Source organism: Danio rerio, chromosome 10, assembly GCF_049306965.1.
Source record: "Danio rerio strain Tuebingen ecotype United States chromosome 10, GRCz12tu, whole genome shotgun sequence".
Taxonomy (NCBI): Eukaryota; Metazoa; Chordata; class Actinopteri; order Cypriniformes; family Danionidae; genus Danio; species Danio rerio.
Window position 1 is genome coordinate 3,277,484 of NC_133185.1, and position 25,872 is coordinate 3,303,355.

The 25,872-nt window shown below is 38.8% G+C and overlaps 1 protein-coding gene and 1 long non-coding RNA gene across 3 annotated transcripts in view; one reads left to right on the forward strand and one right to left on the reverse strand.

Moving 5' to 3' along the window:
- Positions 1-25,872, reverse strand: part of LOC141376286 (uncharacterized) — a 501,640-nt gene that overhangs the window by 197,085 nt on the left and 278,683 nt on the right. The gene's annotated exons all lie outside the window — the stretch shown is intronic.
- The window catches only part of aebp1a (AE binding protein 1a), a 31,064-nt gene continuing 7,118 nt past the window's right edge, over positions 1,927-25,872 (forward strand). The window contains exons 1-15 of one of the 2 annotated variants that reach the window (XM_068223828.2): positions 1,927-2,410; positions 6,065-6,307; positions 6,853-6,900; positions 8,692-8,766; positions 9,614-9,697; positions 10,993-11,055; positions 11,151-11,210; positions 13,247-13,321; positions 15,416-15,525; positions 17,341-17,480; positions 19,084-19,168; positions 21,734-21,878; positions 23,347-23,426; positions 23,569-23,692; positions 23,920-24,116. In XM_068223828.2, the coding sequence (XP_068079929.1) occupies positions 2,158-2,410; positions 6,065-6,307; positions 6,853-6,900; positions 8,692-8,766; positions 9,614-9,697; positions 10,993-11,055; positions 11,151-11,210; positions 13,247-13,321; positions 15,416-15,525; positions 17,341-17,480; positions 19,084-19,168; positions 21,734-21,878; positions 23,347-23,426; positions 23,569-23,692; positions 23,920-24,116 (1,782 nt within the window). In that variant the 5' untranslated portion in view covers positions 1,927-2,157. Of the gene's footprint in view, positions 2,411-6,064; positions 6,308-6,852; positions 6,901-8,691; positions 8,767-9,613; positions 9,698-10,992; positions 11,056-11,150; positions 11,211-13,243; positions 13,322-15,415; positions 15,526-17,340; positions 17,481-19,083; positions 19,169-21,733; positions 21,879-23,346; positions 23,427-23,568; positions 23,693-23,919; positions 24,117-25,872 lie in introns of both variants that reach the window. The other variant, NM_001324409.1, reaches the window with a different exon arrangement.

The following is a 25,872-nucleotide window of genomic DNA, read 5'->3' on the forward strand; positions in this document are numbered from 1 at the left end:
CAAAGTCCCATACATGATAGTCTCTGCTGCTCCTTCAATAGCAAACGGCCGGCGAATCCCGTGCTGCAGCGTAGGTTATTGTATCAATCATCAGACAAATGACAGGAGCAAACACAGCACAAGGTTAGCTATACTTGTTGTGAAAATGAACTTTAAGCCTTTATTCCCCTCAGCCGAATCTGTCAGTGATCATCATCTGATCAGTCCCGTGATCCCTCGCGCCTTCGCTAGTGTGTAAAGGGATTTTACCGGATTTCATTTTACCGGAACTGGAACTACAAATTTGGTGATGTACCGTATCAAAGTCGATGTGTAACGGTGGCCAGCTAGTGAAGTCCTGTGCAGGTAAACCTCACTCCTCTGACCTCTAAAGGTGCTCTAGCGACAGACACTAGAGGCCATGGTCTTTAGTGTCCTTATTAGAGCAACCGACTCCCATGCGAAAGGTCGCCATTTCGATACCAGCTCGGAGTAGGACTGGCAGGGTTACATTGAACGTAACGGAGGCCAGCTAGTAAGTGCTGTGCAGGTCTGTAGAGGTCACTCCTCTGACCTATAAAGGTGCTCTAGCGACAGACACTGGAGGCCATGGTCTTTAGTCTCTTTGGTAGAGCAACCAACTCCCGTGTGGAAAGTAGCTGTTTTGATACCAGCTTGGAGCGGGTTGGGTGGCGTAGGACCGACGAGATTACATTGACTGTAATGGAGGCCAGCTAGTAAGTGCTGTGCAGGTCTGTAGAGGTCACTTCTCTGACCTCTAAAGGTGCTCTAGCGACAGACACTAGAGGCCATGGTCTTTAGTCTCCTTGGTAGAGCAACCAACTCCCGTGTGGAAGGTCGCTATTTCGATTCCAGCTCGGAGCGGGTTGGGTGGTGTAGGACCGGCGAGGTTACACTGGTGCCGTGACCCGGATGGGAGTGAGGTTTAAGGGGGTGAGTGTAACGGAGGCCAGCTAGTAAGTGCTGTGCAGGTAAACCTCACTCCTCTGACCTCTAAAGGTGCTCTAGCGACAGACACTAGAGGCCATGGTCTTTAGCCTCCTTGGTAAAGCAACCAACTCCCATGCGGAAGGTTGCTGGTTTCATACCAGCTCAGAGCGGGTTGGGTGGCGTAGGACTGGCAGGGTTACATTGAGCGTAACAGAGGCCAGCTAGTAAGTGCTGTGCAGGTCTGTAGAGGTCACTCCTCTGACCTATAAAGGTGCTCTAGCGACATACACTAGAGGCCATGTTCTTTAGTCTCCTTGGTAGTGCAACCAACTCCCATGCGGAAGGTCGCTGCTTCGATACCAGCTCGGAGGGGGTTGGGCAGTGTAGGACCGGCGGGGTTACATTGGTGCAGTGACCCGGATGGGAGTGAGGTTTGAGGGGGTGAGTGTAACGGAGGCCAGCTAGTAAGTGCTGTGCAGGTAAACCACACTCCTCTGACCTCTAGGTCCTCTAGCAACAGACACTAGTGGCCATGGTCTTTAGCCTCCTTGGTAGAGCAACCGACTCCCATGCGGAAGATTGCTGGTTCGATGCCAGCTCAAAGCGGGTTGGGTGGCGTAGGACTCGCTGGGTTACAGATGCAATCAATCAAAAGGTCTGAACCCAACTCGACTCCGAGTCGACTATTTTGTTAAAGAATCAATAGTTTTAATCACAGTGCACATTTAGATTTAAACCTCAGCTGGATGTTTTCATTCACTTAGAGCTGTGTTACACACTGCATGAACATCATTTTCAAAAACCCATAATAGGGGCTCTTTAATATAATTTACCATTAGAAACAGGATATATTTACAGACTGCTGCTACATATCTGTGTTTATATCCCTTATAAAAGCCTCTTTAAAGTCCTTGTTGAACCTCCCTCTCTCTCTCTCTCTATCAGTCTCCTCCTCCTTTTTTCGGTGTGTTTTGTCCTCCTCCTCCTCACTCACTCAGAGGGGGATGTCAGAGGAATTCCTTTCCACTACAACAGCGGAAAACAGCCACAATCCCCCTTACATCTGACCTCCACACCAGCTTCATTTATTCCATCTCCAGCGCAGACCAAGAGTCTGCAAACATTCAGATCAACGACTTTTCATAGACCAGAGTGCTAGCTGACCGGTTTATGCACACACTTACCATCTCTGAACAGTAGCACTGGTGCAGAAGATCCCAGAAGACCATGAGGGTTTTAGTATGTGCAGCGTTATTTGCTCTATGCTGGATTTTGACATTTGCTATCAATGAAGAGTTGGCTAATGCTCCCAACCAGAGAACCAGAAGCATCCAAATGAGACAAAGCAATGGAGTTAAATCCAACAGAGATGATCTGCAGGAAGGGTTTTCAGAGGACACTCAGATGGACGAGCCTGGAGAAGAAATGGCTGAAAAGGAAAAACCAAAGGGTAAAAAGACACCAGAGGAGATCTTAGCTGGTAAGTCACCTTTATAAAGTGCTTAACATTTAGTAAAAAGTCGTTTAGACTTTATGTAATGAGGTTTTCGGTGGCTGCAGCCCAGTTTTTGTAGGAGAGGAAAGATGTGCTTTGTCAAAATGACAGATAACTGGCTCCGCCGAAAGCTTTTACTGGCTCTTCATGAGGTTATGCAACAATTTACGAAAAACCATGACTGGTCTGTAGCCTGACACACTTTCTGCTGCTCTTTTCTTCTTCTTCGTTTTGGTCTTTCATCTGGAAAAAGAAACGTGAAGCAGGAGGCATGTGGGAATGAAATTACAGTTGTGGGCTGGACGAAAATCACAGATGGTTTGTGAAAACATTACGGGGTCTTGAATGTAAAAACAAACTCCTGCTCGCGTCAGAGTCCTGTGAGGTTTGGGAAACAGACAGAAAGGGATGCAGAGGCCACATTTGGTTTGAGTTGAAACCTTTGGAGTTATCTGATCTGTTTGAGACTGTGTGAGTGTATGTGTGACAACTCAGTCACAACAGCCTGAAAATCAGTAACAGAAGGAAGATACAGCATCCCAAGGAGAAATTTATCACCCCTTTGAAGCATGTTTGATCACAATCATCCTGTATTGAAGTATCAAGTCTCAGACGTTTCAATTAAAGACCCCCTATTTTGCATTATAAAAGGGTCATATTTTGGTTTTGGGATCTCCAACAACAGGCAATTAAATACATATTTTGCAAACTACACAAAACAAGCAACAATTTTAATGACACTTACATGTTATGAGCTGAAAGAAGAAGAAACGTTAGCAAACACTTGTGGAACAAAAACACTACCACTGCATAACAAACGGCACGCTATACACTATGCACTAATGCACTTAGTATACTGTATGAATTTAGTGTCAGTTAAAAAAAGGTGGCTGCATTTGGCTGAAATCATGTAAACAGTCCCCAAGTTAAGACCTAAGATAAGAAACTTTCTGTAATACTCCCTCTGGTCTTTGCATATGAGTTTCCAACAGTTATTGGTGTCGTGACCCGGATGGCTGTATCCAAAATCGACCCTATTCCCTCATACACTACTCTCTACATAACATGGTTGGAATGTGAAGTTAAACCACATTTTTCTGATGAAGTGTTAGCAAAAACTTGTGCAACAACAACAACACATTGCATCCCAAATAGCAAAGTAAACACTATGCACTTATGCACTATGAACTTATACACGTACACACTCAACAGCAAAGTATATGAATTTAGTGTCAGTTAAAAAGTTGCCGGTATTTGACTGAAAACATGTAAGCAATCTCTAAGATTAAATATAAGAAACTTTCTATAATACTACCATAGTCTTTGCAAATGAGTTTACAGCTGTTTTTTTTTTTTGGTGCCGTGACCCGGATGGTTGTATCTAAAATCCCACCTATACCCCCATTCACTATTCTCTACATAACAAGGTTGTAATGTGAACTTAAACCTCACTTTGTTGATAAAGCTTTAGCAAACACTTGTGCAACAGCAACACTACCACTGCATACCAAATGGCACACTATACACTATGCACTATATACTTATACACCTACACACTTAACAGCATAGTATACTGTATGAATTTAGAGATAATTAAAAAGTTGTCAATTTTTTGCTGAAATCACGTAAACAGCCCCTAAGTTATGACTTAAGATAAGAAACTTTCTATAATACTCCCCCTGGTCTTTGCAAATGAGTTCCCTACAGTTTTTGGTGCCGTGACCCGGATCGCTGTATCCAAAATTGACCCTATTCCCTCACAAACTACTCTCTACATAACATGGTTGTAGTGAAAAGTTAAACCACATTTTTCTGATGAAATGTCAGCAAAATCTTGTGCCACAATAACAACAACACTACCATTGCATCCCAAATGGCACATGCACTTATGCACTATGAACTTATACATTTACACGCTCAACAGCAAAGTATATGAATTTACAGTCGGTATAAAAAATTGCTGGTATTTGACTGAAAACATGTTAGCAATCTACATGTAAGTTAAGACCAAAGATAAGAAACTTTCTGTAATACTCCCCTAATCTTTGCATATGAGCTCCCAACAGTTATTGGTGCCGTGACCCGGATGACTATATCAAAAATCGTCCCCATTCTCTCATTCACTATTCTCTACATTAGTCCACTGAAATATACTCCACATATAGGTGTGATAGAAATTTCCTCAGAAACTCTATAAGAGGCAACATGAGAATACTGCTATTTAAAAAAAAATTTCATAAGGCGATTATTGCAGTTCATATTACAAGAAATTATTAATTTAGGTCATTTAATGCTTCTTTTAACTCCTAACTATGGATTTCCTGCAACCGTCTGCAAATGTTTTTGTGTCTATAAAGCAAAAGCAGCAAAGATCTCAGTTTCCACTGTTTATTTACATTTAATCTCATTGCTCCTATTATTAAAGATTTCAAAGAGATCTCTTTATATGACAAGCATGGGTTGTAAATCAAGTCTGATGAGATGTTTGGTGTGTGTGTCACCCCGGACAGTGATTTATTTATGTTCTCCACAGTCTGGATTTAATCTGACAGGATTTCAAGTGCCGCTTCCACAGTCAGAGTGGTTTCAGTAGTTTATGACGGCTGTAAAAGTTTATAAAAGCTTCTCTTTGATTCGTTAAATGTAGACAATTAAGAGTTTGACATATATCCACCATTTAAACGAGCCGTTCCAGCACATCAGTGTGACATCTTCGTCCTTGTCTGTAGAAAGGAAAAAGCTAGTTACATCTCTCCTGCATGTCAGTCCTAAGGAACTTTCGGGAAAATGTCTGAGCAAAATTTTCCTCTGGATTTTATGAAAAGCATCAAGTTTTTAACAGAAATGGACTTGACAGATATGTTTTTTTTTTTTTTTTGCATCCTTAAAGGGATAGTTCATCCAAAAAGGAGAAAGACCTGAACTACTAAAATGTATTTAACACTTTATTTATTAAGGTTTCATTGGTAATTGCAGCTTAGAGACGCCTCTCATGTGGAGAATGAATTCACATGCATTGCTCAGGTGTGAGTTTTTCACAGACTTCAACAAAGTGTCAAGATCTTGATGGTTCTGTGGATCTCGTCTATCAAATCCGAGCTTATTTTGTATTTTTTTATAGGATTCAGATCAGGTGATTGGCTGGGCCATTCTACATCTTGATTTTCTTTCTCTGAAAGCATTTGAGAGTCTCTTTGGCTGTGTTTTAGATCATTGTCTTGCTGAAATGTCCAGCCTGGTTTCATCTTCATCCTCCTGCTAATGTAGATGTTGGACTGAAGCAGCTGATATTCAGTTACACTGAGGAAGGGCAGAGGCTTGCTGAAGAACTACTGAGAGATTTCAGCTGCTGTCTGGACTTTCACTGATTTCTACACCTTCCTTTCTTCATGCGTTCAACACTTTTCCCTGCCTCATTTCATTTCATAACACAGAACTTCATTTGTAAACTAATTAGTTTAGCTTTGCTTGTATGGATTTATTTGTTTGCAACATCCAGTGATAATTTCAAGTCAACAGCACCTTTAGAAATATATATTTTTAGAAAAATGGTGACGTGTTCAATATGTATTTTCCCCGCTGTATATACTTTAAAAGCAGAACATGTATGTCAGCCGTGTTCTCTCATTTCTTGTCTAGCCAAGGCTAAGAAGGCGGCAGAGAAGGAAGCCAAAGCCAAGAAACCGAAGCCCACAAAAAAACCCAAACCAACAAAGAAACCAAAACCTCCAAAGGCCACCAAGAAGTCAAAGCCTCCAAAAGCCACCAAAAAGCCGAAAGCAGCGAAGCCAACAACACCAGCTAGAGAAACTAAACCGACCAAAAAGCCAACAATGGAGGAAGAGGAGGAGAAACTGCTGCTGGAGTTGGGATGGGACACATGTACGTATATACACAATCTATCAGCACATTGTTGTTTTTAGGGAGCTATTATGCGAAAATGACTTTTATAAGGGGTTTAAACACAGTTGTGTGGCAAGAGTGTGTGAATATAACCAGCTATTAATGGCAAAGATTTAATAATTCTATTATTTTGTAATCACACAAAACCGGCTGCAGGAACACTTTGATTGACATTCTCACATTGTACGCATCATCAGAGGGGGAAAGCCCCGCCCACTAGTGACAATCTCTCCCTCATTAGCATATGACGTTAGTCTTGTTTTTGAATCTGCTGCTATGCTGACACACAGGCATTTGTAGCTCCGCCCTCATTTGAAAAGAGCACAATCTCATTTGAATTTAAAGCGACAGTCACCAAAATGCCACAACTAGGATCAAAGCCTAAAAGGGGCTTACAAAACATTATTTGTGTGGGATTTTCAGCTGAAACTTCAGATACACACTCATAATAGACTTATTTTGTAAAAAGGGTCCCCTTTAAACGGAATGCTAATGTGGTTTTCTTTGCTTAATATTTCCAACAGTGTCACCAAAGGAGACAGAAATGGAGAAACCCATTGGCCCAGATCATGGTATGACAACATGTACAGTACGACACAGAAAATCAACTACGTCACAATACATGATAGAGCTGAAACGCATGAATACTTTCTCCAGTCATAATCCAACCAATCCATTAGGATCCATTTTAGTATGCAGAATTTCCAAAACTTTGGACTTTGAGTGGGTGTAATTATAGAGCAAGTCAATGGTAGATCGACTCCCTGAGGAGTGTAAACGCTGGCAGGAAACTCCTACAGATTTACATTAAAGAAGAGCAGAAGGAGATTTGAATGTGGAGGAAACACCAGCCAGAAATCTTGGTTATACTGTTGGGAGAAAATACAATCTTCATCTTTAATCCCATATAAACTCAATGAGATGTGAAACCAAACTAGCAGTATGGGTTTATTGTTGTTTATTGTTTACATTAACTCTGGAATGCTCTACATGATTTTTTTGCCCAAATTTGGGATGCGTAAAATTGAAAGTTGAGCAATTTCATGGAAAATTCCATATAATGTTCAGATTCGGCCCGGTATAAAACACACTGAGTGGGCTGCACCAGAAAGGATTAAACTAGATCTGTGTTTTAAATTAGGAAAAATGCTGGGTTGTTTTAACCCAATGTTGGGTCAAATATGGACACACCCAACCATTGGGTTAAAATTTGGTACTTACTATGTACTTGCATCAAAGTACTTACTGTGTTCTTAATGTATTTCAGAGCAATTCTGGTGGGATATGTGTAGGGTTCAGGACAGGTTTGGTTATAAAATAAGAAAACTGCGATAATAGGCGTAAATCAGGTTTTAAAAATTGCGTTGACATCTATTGGTAATTATACAAGGCTTGGAGCGTCTCCATATGACGCCTCAGGCTCAGGTACAGATTCTATAGGGAATCCCTGCACATCTAAATATGATCCTGAAGGGGTACCCTGTGCGTCCAAAACTGACGCCGAGGGTTCCTGACCAAGCGTCAATATATGACGAGTCGGGAGTGAGAACGTGTTGGTTTAAGGGTGAGTTAAGGTGTAAGGGATGGTCAACAGTTTAATTACAGATGTTATTACATGCAGGCATTTAATCAAGGTACAATGTAAAACATGTGTTTACTCAATAAGTACACTGTAAAACCCAACAGTCAAATTTGTCAAAGGAAATGAGTATAGTTAACTCAAAATTGACTGAAAGTTAATTCTACTGATTTGAAAAGTTTTGAACTCAGTGTTGAAGGTTCATTAAATAAGTTCACAGTACTCATATAGATTAGTTCTTTTAACTCAAATGGTTTGTAGCAATCGGTTTCCTCAAACGGTTTGAGTTGCCTTAACTTATTGGGTTTTAAAGTACTCAGTTGGTTTGTGTTTTATTTTTCATTTATTGGGTTTTACTCTGCTTAAATTGCTTCGTTTACTCAAATAGAGTAAGATCACAGGACTCATTAGGATTCTTTTTTTTTAACTCAAATGGTTTGTTGCAATCGGTTTCCTTAAATGGTTTGAGTTACCTTAACTTTTTGGGTTTTACAGTGTAACAAATGAATAATTTTGGTCCAAGTACATATTGGTTAAGGCCACCCAGTATAAAGTGGGACAAACATTTTTTTTATTTTAATTTAAATGGGTTTGTCCATATATGATAAACACAAGACTAACACAAGAGTGGAAACAATTATGAAAGATTAAGGAAGAATCAACAATTCAATCCCTGATTTTCTGCAACTTGGGACAAAAAAAGTGCATATTATGCAAATCAAGCGGCTGTTTTCTATTAAAATATTGCTAATCACAATATTTATTTTTATTTACTTTCCAACAGACATGCACAGCAAGAAAGACCCCACAACACCTCCATCAGTCAAAGAGCATATGCCGGATAACTGGGACAGCCGACGTATGTTTAAAGCAGCATCCATTACTCTGTCTTAAAGGAACACTTCACTTTTTTGAAAATAGTCTGATTTAAAAATTCCCCCAGAGTTGAACAGTTCGGTTTTACCATTTTTTAATCCATTCAGGCAATCTCCTTGCCTGGCAGGAGCACTTTTAGCTTAGCATCATTGAATCCAATTAGACCACTAGCATCTCGCTCAAAAAAGAAAAGAGTTTTGATAATTTTCCTATTTACAGCAGCAGACCCAACGATATTACGCAGCACCTGAAAATAGTCCCCAAACTTTTTTATTTTGAGTGAGATGCTAATGGTCTAATCCGATTTAATGATCTTTGCTAAGCTAAGCTCAAAGTGCTCCCACCAGACCCGGTGATCTCCTGAATGGATTAAAAAATGCACTGTAAAAAACGCCGGGTTCCACACAATTCATTCATGTTGTCCCAATACAAGTTGGTTAAGTTAACTTTTAACAAATTTATGTGGATCAAACATAAAAAAATTAAGTTGTCCCAAGGAATATGGATAGTTGAATGGATAGTTCAGCTAAAAATGTCAACACTGCCACCATTTACTCATCCACTTCTGTTCACTGGATGCCAATGGCAGCTGGTTTCCAACAGTTTTCAGAACATCTTGTTTTGTGTTCAAAAAAAAAAAAAAAAAAATCATGAATGTTTAGAACCATTTGAGTTTGAGTAAATAACGAGGACGTTTTCATTTTTAGGTGAACTATCCCTCATATTGGAAATTGGTTCTTTAGATTTTAGATAATTTTATTAGGTTAACCCTAACAGATAATCAGATTCTACTAATACTGCTACTAATAATACATTTTATCACCTGACAGATGAAATCCAAGAGCCTGACCTCATTCCTAAAGTCAAGCAGCCGTCCTCCACCGATGACCCGAGTATATACTTACCAATCCCAGGTAATCAAGTACATACGCTGACACTTCTAACCAAAACACACTTGCCCACTGACTTACAATGGTGAAGAATCTCCCATTCAAAAAACCATAGAGGTTTGGGAGTGGGCTCATTTAACTCAAGCAACCAATCGGTCTTTCAGGAATATTCTAAAACTGCACACCTTAGCAACCATTTAGAGCACCCTAGCAACTGATCTCATAGACTGCCATTATATCTTTATGCTGCAATATCATAGACTTTAAGCTGTCAATTGACTTCATAGCAACTAAACAGACTAACCTAGCAACCATTTAACAACAGCAACATCTCTACATCAGAACATCGTAGGGATTTGGATATTGGCTTGTTTCACTTGTGCTAGCAAAACGGGGCTTCCTGATTACTACACATGCTAACAGTAATTAGCAAACTGCTAATAACGATTATTTACATTCTAATAACCAGTGCAATAACATGCAAGAAATGCATAATATATATGAAAGAGTAATCAACAAATGGCAAAAACACTTATACTCATAGTATTTATTAGTAAATGTTATAATGTTTCGAACCATACTTTAGGAAAGTATATATTTACAACACTTTGTTAATGAATGCTACCTCATTATGTAGCATTATTGTACCTGTAATAAATACTGTAGTATACTAGTTTTTACTCCATTAAACTGTGATGCATTGTGGTATAATATACCCAAAACGTAACTACCGTATCACCACAACAGATTAATTCAAGTACATTACTATAGTATGGTTCAAAAAAAAGATGAGGTTTGAGACTAAATTAAACTGAATTTACATGCAAACATGTTCATGCAAGATTGCAAAACGTAAATAACTGCAATGATTATACCACCACTGCTGAAAAATCCAGCTTAAACCAGCCTAGGCTGGTTGGCTAGTTTTAGCTGGTGGACCAGCCTGGCTTTAGAGGGTTTTTGGCCATTTCCAGGCTGGTTTCCAGCCATTTCCAGCCTGGTTTTAGCTGGTCTGGCTGGAAAATGACCAGCTAAATCCAGCTAAAACCAGCTTGACCAGCCTGGTTTAAGCTGGATATAGCTGGTTTTGGCTGGGCTCCCATCCTGGCTAGGCTGGTCAAACTGGTTTTAGCTAGTCATCTCCTAGCCTGACCAGCTACGACCAGGCTGGAAATGGCTGGAAACCAGCCTGGAAGTGGCCAAAACCCCTCTAAAACCAGCCTGGTCGACTAGCTAAAACCAGCCAACCAGCCTAGGGTGGTTTAAGCTGTTTTTTTTTAGTAGGGACATAATATCCTCAAATCTTCTTTTCTGTCTAGAGGAAGCCACTACCACCCCTCGAACAATCGCCCCTTGGTACGAGGAATATGATTATGCCGACTGTACGTTTGCAAGATCTTCAATATTGGATCATAAATTGTCTCTGTTTTGATTGTATAGTATTGAACATGTATATTTGCTCTCTCTGAAACATCAGTGGCGGCAAAAAAGCAGGAGGAAGAGCTGGAAAAAGCAAGAAAGGCCAAAGAGGAGAAGGGTCTGTATATCTAATGAATCTTTTGTTAAGCTTTTATTTGATGCGCTCGGGTGGTCCGGATAAAATTAAATGTTTCTGCTTATATTTGTTTTAGAAAATGACAGAAATTTAAGGGATGGTTCACCCAAAAGTGAAATTTCCTTCATTATTTGCTCACTCTTTGCTAGTTTCAAACCTGTTTGTGTTTATTTCTTCTGTTGAACACAAAGGAAGATATTTGGAAGAATGTTGGAAACCTGTAATCACTGACTTCCATTGTATTTGTTTTTTCTACTAAGGAAGTCAATGGTTACAGGTTTTCAGCTTTCTGTAAAATATCTTCTGTTGTGTTCAACAGAATAAAGAAATTTATAAAGGTTTGAAACCACTTGAGGGTGTAAATGTCAGTAAATTTTCATTTTTAGGTGAACTGCCCCTTTAATTTAATCATATGCTTTAGCAAATGTAAATAATGTTGCATTGATAAAACAAACAAAACATTTTTAATATTTTCTTTGTTTTGATTAAGGTGAAATACAACCCCAAATCAGAAAAAGTTATAACAGTAAAGCATTTACCACTTTGTAATGCTGCCATTGCTTTTCACAACACTTAAAAGACATTTAGGTACTGGAGACACCAAGTGATGAAGTGTTTCAGGTGTCATTTTGTCTTCCTGCAAACAGCTCTAAGGTGTGCAACAGTAAGGGGTCTTCATTGTGCATTTTGTGCTTAAAAATGCATCACACATTCTCGATTGTAGACAGGTCAGGACTGCGGGCAGGCCAGTCAATATCTGTATCCTCTTCCTCCTGCAGCCACGACTTTGTAATGTCTGCTGAATGTGGTTTTGCAGTGTTTTGTTGAAATGTGCATGGGCGTCGAAGGGAGCAAATTGTGCTGCATAATCTCTACTGTTCAGCATTAATAGTGCATCACAGAAGTGCAAGTTACATTTGAGACTGGCTTTTGGACTTGTTGCTGGTAACAGTCTGGAAGATTCGTTTCTTCTGTGATCCAGAGCACATGACATCCATTTCTCCTCAAAAAAATCCTGAAATACTGATTTATCCGACCACAGTACATGTTTCCACTGTGTGATGGTCCATTCAGATGCCTCCAAGCCCAGAGAAGTTGACGGCGCTTCTGGACACTGTTAACATAGGGCTTCCTTTTGGCAAAGGATTGCCAAAGTAGTCCTGAGCCCATGTGGTGATATGCCTGATAGATGAATGTGGATTCTTGATACAGCGCCTCCTGAGGGGTCGGAGATCACGGTTGTTCAGCTCAGACTTGCATCCTTGTTCTTTACGCACTGAAATTCCTCCAGATTCCTTAAATCTTTTAATGATTTTCAGCACTGTTAAAGGTGAAATATCCAAATATCTTCCTCTCTTTCTTTAAGGAACACTGATTTTAAACATTTCAATCATTTTCTCCTGTATTTGTTGGCAAACTGGCGATCCTCGGCTCATCTTTGCTCCTAAAGGACTAGACCTTTCTTGGAGGCTGCTTTTGTACCAAATCATAATTACAATCACCTGCTGACATCACCTGTTTCAAATCACATCATCATTTAGACAATTTACCTGAGTCATGTTGTCTGCAATGAAATACAAGTCAAAGTAAATTTAGAAAGAACTGCTGTCTTTTTTATTTGATTTTCCATACTGTCCCAACCTTTTTTCTGACTTGGGGTTGTACAACCCAACATGATTTAGGGATTTACACAGAATGTCTTGATAATCACTCTGAAAATGTCTGGGTTATTTCAACCCAGGTGTGTAAAATATGGACTTTTAGGTCTTTCATTTTTGACCTAATTTGAGATATTCATTAAAAAAGAAGAGATTGAAAAACTGATTTAAAAAATATGAGGGGTAAATAATTTTGCACACTTCGCTCTAAGACATAGAGTCTTAGTTGTGCTGGCAATATTTAAATAGATTTACTGTGAATAATGCTAAAAAAAAAAACAAAAAACTAAATAAATAAATGACCTGCTTGAACAAGTCTCTCAGTATTACGCTCTGTCTGTCTATTCCCGTACACAGCAGAAAAACTGCGGAAGATGTGGGAAGAGGAGGAGGAGGAAAAGAGGAAGCAGACGGCTCTTCATGCCGAGCCAAAGAGTGAGTATTTCTGGAAAACAGCCACAAATTACTTCATAACCATAGACAGAAGCACACAGTCCCTTTCAGACGAGGCTGTTTATAAATGCAGAACAGCTTTTCTGGGAGTTCAGCAGTGTTGGGGAAAGGTAGTTTTGAAAGTTATTAATTACGACAACGTTTCTCAACTCCTGGAGGACCATCAACACTGCATGTTTTGGATGTCTTCTTTATCACACCCATTACAGATCTATTATTCTCTGCTAATGAGCTGAGGATCTGAATTAGGCGTGTTTGGATAATGAGACATGGAAAATGTACAGAGCTAGTGGTCCTCCAGAAACGTGGTTAAGAGACACTGCATTACGTTATTGAGTTACTCCGCAAAAAAAATAACTAATTGCATAGTTACTTTTTATGGTAAGTAAATGCGTTATGTTACTGCATTACTTTTCTTTGCCTTTGCTAAAGCCTGATCTTATCTGAATGATATTAAAGTGATGTTTACACCATTTCCAACGCAATCTCACGGCAATTTGTAACTTTTTCATTAAGTGGCTAATTCGTACGAATTCGTATGATCTAATTTGTACATTTTAGTACGATTTGCTCATCCCCCAAAGACGGTTGAGTTTAGGGGTGGGGTTAGGTGCCACACCTCCTTTTTAAAATCGTACAATTTCGTACGACTGAACTCGACTGAATTAGCCACTAAACTGGCAAAACGTAAAATACTTACGTTTTCTCGTGAAATCAGGCTGCCATTTCTGCATTTTGAAATCTCGGCAACAGCAGGAGGTTTATAGTCCGCAGCAGGGGTGTCCAAACTTTTTGGGCCGAGGGCCAGATGCAAAAAAAAAAAAAACGTTGTCCCGGGCCAAATTTTACATACATCACACAGACACGCATATATATATATATATATATATATATATATATATATATATATATATATGTGTGTGTGTGTGTGTGTGTGTGTGTGTGTGTGTGTGTGTGTGTATTATGGAATTATTTTAATTATTTCAACTGTGTTTCTAGAAAAACTTACGTTTTTAAAACCTTGAATCTTCTCTGGGCAAATTACAGTTGCAACACTCATCAGACACTCCTATATAAATTCTCCTTCAGTGAAGGGTTTCCTGTGCATAACTAGCCAGGGTAGAATTTTCTTGCACTTTATTAGCATGAAAAAACTGCTGTTGTTGAGCTGACAGGGCAGCTGCTAATTGTTTTACTTTTTGATCTCGTTCGGCACCAGTGTAAGAGCTGAAGGCCTGATGCTTTGTTTCATAATGTCTTTTAATATTATATTCCTTCATTACTGCAACTGATTCCTGGCAAATTAAACAGACAAATATTCTTTGCCCCAACGTGACTCAAATTTCCTGCTCTCACTGTTGATTTTTCTTTTTCTTGGTTGTGCCATGGCTTTCCAAAACGTGTTTATCAATTATGTTTCCTTCTGTTTGTTCGGTGCGGTGCGAACTGCTGCCTAATTGAAGGCATGTCATAGCGAAACCCGGTGGTTATTTATTAAATTACGTTCATTTTTGTATAGTGGGCCAGATTCTATTAATATTTATAAAAAGCCTCGCGGGCCGCCACAAAACTAATTTAGTTTGGACACCCCTGGTCCACAGCATGTTACTGCAATGTTTACAGTGCTGGTCCAATACTTTCAGGTTTCTTCCCACCGCAGCCTCGCTTTGGCGGCCGCGTGAAATGAGCGTATATGCCCCTGTCAATATCGGTGGATGGAGAAAACCACACCACTATGTCATGTTGCGGTGGGCCTCAAAATCAATGGGATTTGTATCTAGACTTAACAATATATATTTTTAAAAAGGACTTGATGTGTTTATACCACTCTAATGTGGCTGCGTTTACACACTACACTACACACACGTCTGCTCAAACTTCCAGAGGTTGATTTTGCTTGATAGGTGCCCTTTATTAGAATGGTTCACCCAAAAATTCAGCCTTCAGAATAACTTCTTTTGTGTTCAGCAGAAAGGAGAAACTTCATTGAAACTACATGAATGATCAGGAAATGTTCCTTTATTTTAGGGTGAGCCGTCCCTTTAAGTGCATTCAAATGTGTTTCTCGTCTTTCAGAGTGTCCTCCTCTTGGACTGGAGTCCCATCGAGTGGAGGATGATCAGATTCTGGCGTCTTCTTCATCTAATCTTGGTTATTCAGCTCTGAGAGGACGGCTCAACATGCAGGTTCATACAATCAAGCTACAAACGCCCATGCGTCACCAGAGTGAGATCCAAAACAGGACTTATCTTTGGGAAAAACTGAAAGGGCTCTATTTTGACGGTCCATGCGCAGAGCGCAAAACGCAGGGCGCAAACTCTTTCAGGGTGTGTCAGGACGCGTTTTTGCTAATTTAAGGACGGGAAATCTGCCTTGCACTGTGGTGCGTGGTCTAAAAGGGTTGAGTTTATTTTCTTAACGAGTTATAGGTGTGTTTTGAGAATTAACCAATTAGAGTCTCATGTACCATTCCCTTTAAGAGTCAGCTGCGTCGCGCCAAGAGCGCATTCGCTATTTACAGGACGCAAAGTCTAAGTGGAAAAAAATAGCATTTCACAAGCAAACAGTTCACAGTGTTTTTTTACAGAAAACTGTTAAACAGAGCATCTACTGCGTGAGAATGAGAGATAATGGATCTACTTTCACTTTCGCTCTTGGATAGGGAAACCTTTACACACAGACATCAAATAGTCTATAAATAAATAATTTAGTTTGCTAAGCGCAAATATTCATTTCAAAACTATTTCTAAATTCAGTTCTAATTTCCAGCAAACGAATAAATGAATAATAAAAACAAAATGTGCTCAAAAACCTGAGTTATATCCTAAAACACATGCTGTGCCCCATATGGTCTAAAACCTGACAGGTGGGCAAATCTAAGCTTGTTTTTAATAAAACAAATATAAATATGGATATAATAAAAAATACTGCTAATAATAATAACATTACACAAAAGCAAATTGTTATGAATGAACTGAAAAAGCCTCCCGAGATGAAGAAGACATAAAAGCAGTGATTTTTCATATTTATGTCGGCTAGAAAATAATATGTTTTGTAATATTTTAATCCTTTATATTTATATTCTATATCTATTCTTATTATATCCTATATATATCCTTAATATTTAAATGTTTTCATATGTAAAGATATTTGCCTATTGCTCTCTTGTGTGTATTAAGCAGTGTGTAAGCGAGGCGCAACTCTGCGCTGGAGTTTAGACCGGGTTTGTTTTGGTCTAATGAAAATCTATTATAGTTTCTCAAAATAGCGACGCGTCAGCGGTCCGCCTCAGAACGCCTTCCTTTTTAGAGCAGAACGCCTATGGACGCACAAATGAGCGCTAATGCATTTGCTATTTAAACAGCGTAGCGCAACGCCTCAAAACCACTCTTGCGCCAAGCTGAAACTACCAAAAGACTACTGCGCCACGCCTTGCGCCACACTGCGCCGGGTGTATGATAGGGCCCAAAGTGTCTAGACAATCTAGTGTTCATTTGTGCTTCCTAAAACTGGACATTGATAATCCTCTTAGTCACCGACTTAGATTTTAGTGTTCATTAGGTCAAAGCTCTTGTGGTGGACGGCTGCTTCTCTCTCAGGGCTGTCTATGCTAATGAGGGAGAGATGGTCACTAGTGGGCGGGGCTTTCCTCCTCTGTTGACACGTACAAAGAGTGAATGCCAATCAAAGTGTTTCTCCAGGCTGTTTTTTTCAAGTGTGATAATAAAAAATGGAAGTAATTAATTTTTACCATTATGAGGTGGTTATAATCACAGACTGCTGCCACACAACTGTGTTTAAACCCCTTATACAAGCGATCTTTGCATAATAGGTCCCCGTTATGTGTACTAATATGTGTTTATAAAAATAAATGCACATATTTTGGTGCACTTACAGCATTTTGCAAAGTTTTGTTCCTTATTTTAAGGATTTTTAAAAATTATAAGTATGGTTCAACATGGACAGAAACAGGAATCTTAAAGTAAACATCTGTTTTGCAGAATTCGGCTGATGAGGAGGATGTTTACGGTGGAGCGTGGTGCGCTGATACGGAGGAGAAGGAGCACTGGTTTCAGGTGGACGGCCGACGAGAGGTGGAGTTTACCGGTGTAATCACACAGGGCAGAAACTCAGAGTCAAAGTAAGTCAACCATCAAAACACTCACGTCGTTTTATAACAACACACGATGCAACAAGATAACATCAACAAGCAATTTGTCTCTCTGCACCAAAAGTGACACGACATGACAGAAACATTTAACCACTTAAACTCTGCTGCTATTTGGGGATTTCCGCCTGGATTTTGTCTACCCAAATTTAAAAGCTTCCCAAATCCACATGCAGAGGTGTAAATGCAAAAATGTGGTATCATTTTAAAGAAAACCCTTTGAATTTTCATAAAACACTATTGAAAGTGTTTAAAATAACTGTATATGTCGTCTGTGTTATAATAAACACCTAAAAAGGAGGCGCTTTTTGTATTATTATTTTTTATAAACTCTAATTTGAAAGTGTACCTTTTAGGTTGTGTGTGGTTTAGCGTGCTGTAATTAATGTTGGTGGTTCCTGCACATGTCTGTAATCATAGGAAAAAAGAGAAATGTCTCCACCATAATCTATGCTAAAGTTATTGTATTCCAACTGATGAGAGGTGCTGTACAAGCCACAGGGAGCGATCATTGTTTTCATATTTCACTATTCTTTTGTTTGATCAAACATAATTCACTGTGTTTGGACCACATCAGACATATAAAAGGATTACTTATGCACACCACCTCAAAAACAGAGGAGAATAGCCCTGAAGCGCACAGCATAAGGTAAGAGATGACAGCTGTCTGTGCTATCTGGGGCTGCTTATTGATCATAAATGTATTGTTTTCACTTCTGCGCCATGTAAACACCGCGATTCATTCAACAACTGTTTGGCATATGAATATAATTCAGTAAAAAGAATACTAGACCTGTATGAGCACCGGCAAGAGCTTTCATTTGAGCTATAACTTGTACATGTGTCATATAAAAAAATATGAAAATGAACCAGTGTAAAATACCCAGCTCGGGTAAACAAAATACTGTGTATTTAAGTGTAAATAACTTTTATACAGTAGAATAAAAACCAAAGTGATGCATATGTGCATAAAATATAGATTCTACACTTTCAAACGAAACCACTTACGGGGGTCTGGTGCAACGCTAGCCCTTTAAATCTAAAAGCGAAAGTTGACGCATAGCAGCCACTGCACTCCCAATGAAGTGTTACAGTCTTTTAAACTAATCAATACATATTAAACCTCTTTAGCATTATTAATAGGCTACTGAGTGACTGATGTTGGTTGGCACTAAACAATTTTGACTTTCATTTTCAAACTATAGGTTTTTAATATTCAAGATCTGAGGTGAATGTGCTGCTGCTTTCAGTAGTATGGCAATAAATGTCAGGTTTCCTGGTATTTAAGCTCACATTTTCAGCGTTTAACACTGAATAAAGCACATAATCTGTACCTGAAGTGATCAATATCATAGTAGTTTATGCTGTTTGTTCTTTTCCCGCAACATAAAGCGTTCCTAAAATAGCCGTTTTGCACTTTGCTGTCGCAGATGGTTTGGACAAAAGCTTCTTTTAACATGGAAAGGATACCTTTTGTCGTATGTTACGTGCCATACCGCGTGTAGTTAAGACAGGCTGTCATGGACAGCACTGAGACAAGGGGCCGCCTGTAACCTCAGCTCTTCCTTTCTTCCAGCAATGACTTTGTGTCCTCATTTTTCGTGGCCTTCAGTAACGACAGTCGTGAATGGACGGTTCTTCATGATGGTTATGCTGAGTGGGTCAGTACATTATACAACCTACTTTTCACATTTTTGTTATTTAAAATATTTCCCAAGTGCTGTTTAACAAAGAGAAGTTGGCTTTGCCATGGCGACTGTACTTAACATCTTACTAGTTATTTTGCTAGGTGCTAGTATTCTACTAGTGGTAGTTTTTAAGGAACTGAGTTTGTTCCTCGCCGCTGTCGCCACTGGCTTTCATGCTTTGGGATTTGTGGAGCTGCGCATGGATGGATTTGCTCGTCACTGTTCGGACTTTCAGCAGTGAAAATTAAACTATACTGAAGTGAACTAAACTGAACTTCAGCTCTGAAAACTGGACGGACATGGTTTCAGTTTATTACAACTTCTATGTAAAGCTGCTTTGACACAATTTACATTGTAAAAGCGCTATACAAATAAACATGAATTGAATTGAAATTAAATAATATTCAGCTCAAAGTGTTACCCTGATGAACGCAGTTGTTTGCCAAAATGCGTTGGCACAGTTTTAAGGAATAGTCAATAACAGCTTTTTAATATTATTTCCACAATTTTCAAGTGGCTTGGGCTGATTTTTGCTGTTTATTCTGATGAATCCCTTACCCAAAGAGTTGAACAGTTGGGTTTTACCATTTTTTTAATCCATCAAACCGATCTCCGGGCCTGGCGGGAGCACTTTTAACTTAACTTAGCATAGATCATTGATTCGGATTAGACCATTAGCATCTCACTCAAAAATAATCAAAGAGTTTCGATAATTGATTTGAGAGATATTGTAATGTGAAGGGGGACACTAACAAGGAAATGCCGATCCAAACGGAAAATGGTCAGGCAAGCAACAGTCAACCCAGGAGCAAACAGATGTATATGGGCAGTCCAGAGTCGTGGTCAATACACAGGCGAATGGTCAAAAGGCAGGCATGTCATAATGTTCACAGTGACAGTATAACAAGACTCAGCACAGGTGTGTGTGCACGTTAAACTCCTTGTAATCAGTCTTTGACAATCCTCCGGCTGTCTGTTTGCAATTAGTCAGGATCAGGAACTGGTGTGAGTGTGTGTGGTGCACGACTTTAACCTGTAGTCCATATACCAGCGCATTTGTAGTCCTTATAGTGATCTGCATGTTTACCAGCAATCTGCAGCTGGTGATCATAGCAGATATTTAATTGAGATAACTGATAATTGAGTTTTGATAATCCAATATATAAAGCTGAACTTTTCTGTACTTACTTTATGTGCTAAAACTTTAAAAAATGTCATTTTCAATTTCTATTTTTAAGAGCGGCGTAATATTATCATTTTGTATTAATCAGTTTTAGTGCACAATGTCACTACAGAAGAGTCGAGCTTTAAATAGGAAAATTATCGAAACTCTTCGGTCATTTATGATCCAGATGCTAATGGTCTAATCTGATTTAATTACTTATGCTAAGCTATGCTAAAAGTGACCCTGGAGATAAAACAAAAATACAACAGGCACATTAAACAGCACTTGGGTAATACTTAAAAAACAATTCAAATGTAACAGGAAAGCTAATAATTGTATATCCATCATGTACTCAGAATTATTCACCCTCCTGTGAATTTAATTTCTGTTTTAAATATTTCCCAAATGATGTTTAACAGAGCTGAATTTTTTCAGTGTTACCTATGATATTTTTTCTCCTGGAGAAAGTCTTATTTGTTTTATTTCGGCTAGAATAAAAGCAGTTTTTATTTTTTTTTATTCATTTTAAGGTCAATATTATTAGCCCCCTTAAGCAATTTTTTTCAATAGTCTACAGAACAAACCACTTGCCTGATTACCCTAACTTGCCTAATGACTCTAGTTAAGCCTTTAAGACTTAAGTGAAGTTTATTTCTAAACTAATTTCGAGAGGATCGCGTGCTTATGATTTATCACAGCCGGTCTCGTATTAGCTAATCATTACCTTCCAATCATATGAATCCTAAGCTACTATAAATACCCACAGTCTTCAGTCCACTTTATCATTGTTTGGATAAAAAAACCTTCCTCCCCATTCTCCTCCTTTACCATAGATCGGGCGGCATGGCGGCCCAGTGATTAGCACTGTTAGCCCCACAGCAAGAACACCACCTGCTCTGGTCCTGCCAGGCCGGTTGTTTCTGTGAGGAGTTTGTATATTCTCCTCTTGTGCGTGTGGTTTTTTCCCGGGTTCTCCAGTCTAGCCCCTTTTTTTCTCACGTGTTTCCTTAGCTACTGCAGCCGGGGAGTTCTGAGATCCACCGAGCTCAAGCTCTCCTCTCGCTCTGCGAACGGGAGGAAGCCCCAGGCTCGAGGATCCCTTGTGCTCAGGGCTCTCTCCCAGGACAGCATGCCAAACAAGCTTTTGATAGATCATCAGTTAAATGTGAACTCTTGAGATTTCACTTTAAGCCGAATACTAGTAATTAGAAATGAGAAATTAAAACTATTATATTTAGAAATCTTCTGGAAAAAAATCTCTGTTTAACAGAAATTGGGTAAAAAATATAGAGGAAGGCGAATAATTTAACTGTACATGCATGCAGTAAAACGTGCAATAATGAGATTCTGACTTGCTTTAAATTCTCCTGCAGCTCTTTTATGGGAATGTGGATAAAGACACTCCAGTAATGACGGAGTTCTCGTATCCGGTGGTTGCGCGGTACATCCGTGTGCTGCCGCAGAGCTGGAACGGGAGTCTGTGCATGAGGCTGGAGGTACTCGGCTGCCAGTTACCCAGTAAGCATTGCAGAGTCGCACAGATTTATCATTATTATATTATTTTATACGACCTATTCATATGACATGATATTTGTTACAGTACATGATATTGACTCACTAAAGCTGTCTGCTTTTTTGTCATTTCAATATTGAAAATAAAAGAAAACTAAAGAAACATGATAAGTCACAATGACAATAATCTAAATTCTGACAATTATAGATAATCACGTAAAATCTTTATAATGATATGTCACTTTATAATGTCACTATTAGGTCATAAAGGTCATATTAGGTCATAAATTTAACCTTAAAGTCATAAAAAGGTAAAATAACAAACGTTTAAACCAAAATTTAGACCTTCATTAAAATTTGTTCTCACAATTTAGACTTCATATTTAGGATATTTAAAGTCTATTTTGGCTTTTAATCTCAATCCAGTCACATAAGTTTCAACAATTTATGCATGTCATAATTTTGACCTTGATTTTTGTTTTCATTATCCTTTAATCTCATATTAATAAGTCAATTTGAGACTTTGTGATCACATCATTTCAACTTTTCTTATACTTTAAATTTTTTATTTCATAATCTTGAGATTACCCCCAATTTTCGTAATGATTTTTTAACTGAATTCTGACTTTTTATGTCATTATGACATTCAATGCATGCCATAATTTTGATTACTACATAAGTATTCATATTGTCGTATAACTTTGACATCTAGAAATTATTTATTTCATAATTCTAACTATTTACATCATGAAAATGACAATTGAATATGTCAATATGCAGCTTTTTATTCTCATTATTTCAACTTATTCAAAGTTAGATATAACTGAACCCAAATTATCATAATTTAGACAAATTTTATGTCTCAAAAACGAGACCTTATCTCTTTTAAATAAAATTATTGTTTTTTTTTTTAAATCTTATAATTATGATTATTTAATAATTAAATAATTCTGTTTGTTTTGAGTGTGTTTGGCAGAAATAAACCTCCAAATACAAGTCAAATAATGAAAAACTATTTTATTTCTTATTTTGTAACGCCTTAATTGTTGGCGTCTGATATTAGTGATGTTAGATTTTTAAAAAACATTGACAAAATATGTATAATATGCATTTATCTCCTAATTTTCAAGTGTAATTTTAATTTTGAGGGTGACAATACACTGTTGACGATTTTTGTAAATTACACCGTATTTAACTGTAATATGAACTGTATTTTACTGTAGGACACTAATGCGGTACGTTACTGTATTTTAAAGTTGCAATGACTGTATATATAAAAAATCACTGTATATTTTACAGTAAAGATATACAATACTGTAAATACGTAATACAAAATAAATGGTGCTGTAAGTGTATTACAGTATTTTTGCTGTAATTGATTTAAAGTTGATTTTGAAATGTTAACAGTGAAGCACTTTGTAATAATATTTTGCCACATAAGTCTCATTATAGCTCATATGAGTCTCCTTTACAGCTAGTTATGCAACTGAGAATGACGTTCCACCAACAGATGATCTGGATTACAGGCATCACAACTATAAAGAGATGAGACAGGTGAGAGTTTGCAGGTATTCTCTAAAGCTGCTGCGGTAAAAATGGCATCACAACACATCCAGCATCACATTTGGACTCAACTTTGTTAATTTTTTTGCTGTTAAATTGAAGAGTTTTCATGTTTGTGTGTGCGTATAACCAGATGATGAAGGTGATCAATGAGGAATGCCCTAATATCACCAGAATTTATAACATCGGGAAAAGCTTTCAAGGGCTGAAGATGTACGCCATGGAGATCTCAGACAACCCTGGAGAACACGAGCCAGGTAGACTACAATTTGGCTAATAATTTTGACCTTAAAATGGCTTTTAAAAAAAATTAAAAACTGCTTTTATTCTAGCTGAAATAAAACAAATAAGACAGAAATACTGTGAAAATTTCCTTGCCCTGTTAAACATCATTTGGGAAATATTTAAAAAAGAAAAAACAAATCAAAGGGGAGCTAATAATTCTGACTTCAACATATTCAGAAATCTCTCCTGGTTTTAAAAGGTGAACCAGAATTCAGGTACACGGCAGGGCTTCATGGGAACGAGGTGCTGGGCCGGGAGCTTCTGCTGCTCCTCATGCAGTTCATCTGCAAAGAATACAATGACGACAACCCGAGAGTGCACCGCCTGGTGGAAACGGTGCGAATTCATCTGGTGCCATCGCTAAACCCTGACGCCTATGAGCTGGCATACGAGATGGTACGACAAACTTTCAGACCAATAATACCAACTAAGGCTCAGTGGAAATACATGTTCAGCCTACATTTTTGCGAAACGTGTTGCTCCAGATTATTGCACATTTCAGATGACAAATCCACTAGAGGGCGCTACATTTTTGCGTAATCTGACGAACTTTAATTAGGGTACGTTTTGTTGTACACTGCATAAAACGCTGGGTTCCACTCAACTCTTACATGCTGTCCCATCACAAATCAGTCAAGTTAACATCATTGTTTTATGTTCAATCGATTGAGTTGTCGCCAAAAAGCCTTAAGCAGTTGCTTCAAATTATTTTTAAAAAGTAGTTTAAACAAGCAGTAATTTTTTTGATTGTGCATTTTAGATAAACATCCTTCATGTACACAGCCATGAGAAGGCGTAGCTTGTTGTAGAGATCAGTTAGCGACAACACAGGCTCATTGTGGAAACGTAGTCCCGCGGACGTTTCTGGAGACTGCGGAATACGTCCCGGCGGGTACGTACAGCTGCAGTTTTTGTTTTCGCGAATCCGCGAGTGCAGTTCGCGCCCGCGCTGTTCTCGCGTGAATCCACCAGAGGCTTCTGTCCGACTGACCGGATGATTGACTGCACGACTGGCCAATCGGCTGACCCGTCCTCCTCCTTCCCTGAATCCAACCAATTTTACCGATTGACCCGCCCGCCCGCTCGTTTTCTTAAATGCGAGCAACAGTTTACAAAAGCAGTCCAAAAAAAGAAAAGCCCTGATTTTATTTTTTTTTCTACCGCGTTTTCGGATTTCACCGCGTTCTCACCCTGTTACGAAACTCGTTCACTTAATTTTTGGGATTCTGTTTTTGTCTTACCTGATTGCTGGAACCGCTCTTCCCCGGACTCGAAACCGATCGCCATGGTCAACTCCTCTCTGCATCTCGAGCCTGCCGACGTACACGGTGAGCTGAGTGGACAAACGGGTTGCAGCGGGGAAGCCCTCCACAAGGAGGTAAGCGGTCGGCCGGTCGGCCGGCAAGAGCGAAAGGGAACAGCGTCACACCGCCCCGCAGCGTTCGCTTGAAAAAAATAAATGCAGCCGTACGTACCTCCCGGGACGTATTCCGCTGTCTCCAGAAACATCCGCGGGACTACGTTTTCAGAATGAGTTTGGGTTGGTTAGCGAACCACTCACCTAAACCCAACCAATAATGTTTCCAAAAATAAACATAAGAGAAAAGTGCCCTTCCAGCTGCAACCCATCACTGGGAAACACCCATACACTCTCATTCAAACCAGCGACTTCTTAATGTGAGGCGGCAGCACTACCTACTGCGCCACCTCGTCACCCCATGTCAACAATATGTACTTGTAAATGTCATTAATGTGAATAGAAACAACAAAATTTGTCGTCACACTGCCCCCTAGTGTTCACTTTATTTAGAAACTGCAGTTAAACTAATTTTAAGTATGTTTTTTGCATGTTTACAAAAATATAGGCTGTAGTAATGGGAAGTTCAGATCTTTTTACAGAGTTTTTTCAAGTAATTTCGTTAAATTTGACAAAATATTATTAAAATGTCACGAGTTGCTTCAAAACACATCAACAACTAGCCCAAACATTGATCACACAACAAACAGCTCATAACTAGAATGCTATAAGAAAGATAAAATAATCATTGAATGTTTACCTGGATATTTTGTCTGTCTCAGCTCTTCAGATGAGTCTTCAAGTTTGAGTCGTTTGTTTAAGTGACACACACAGTCCCGTATAAGCTTAACCAAT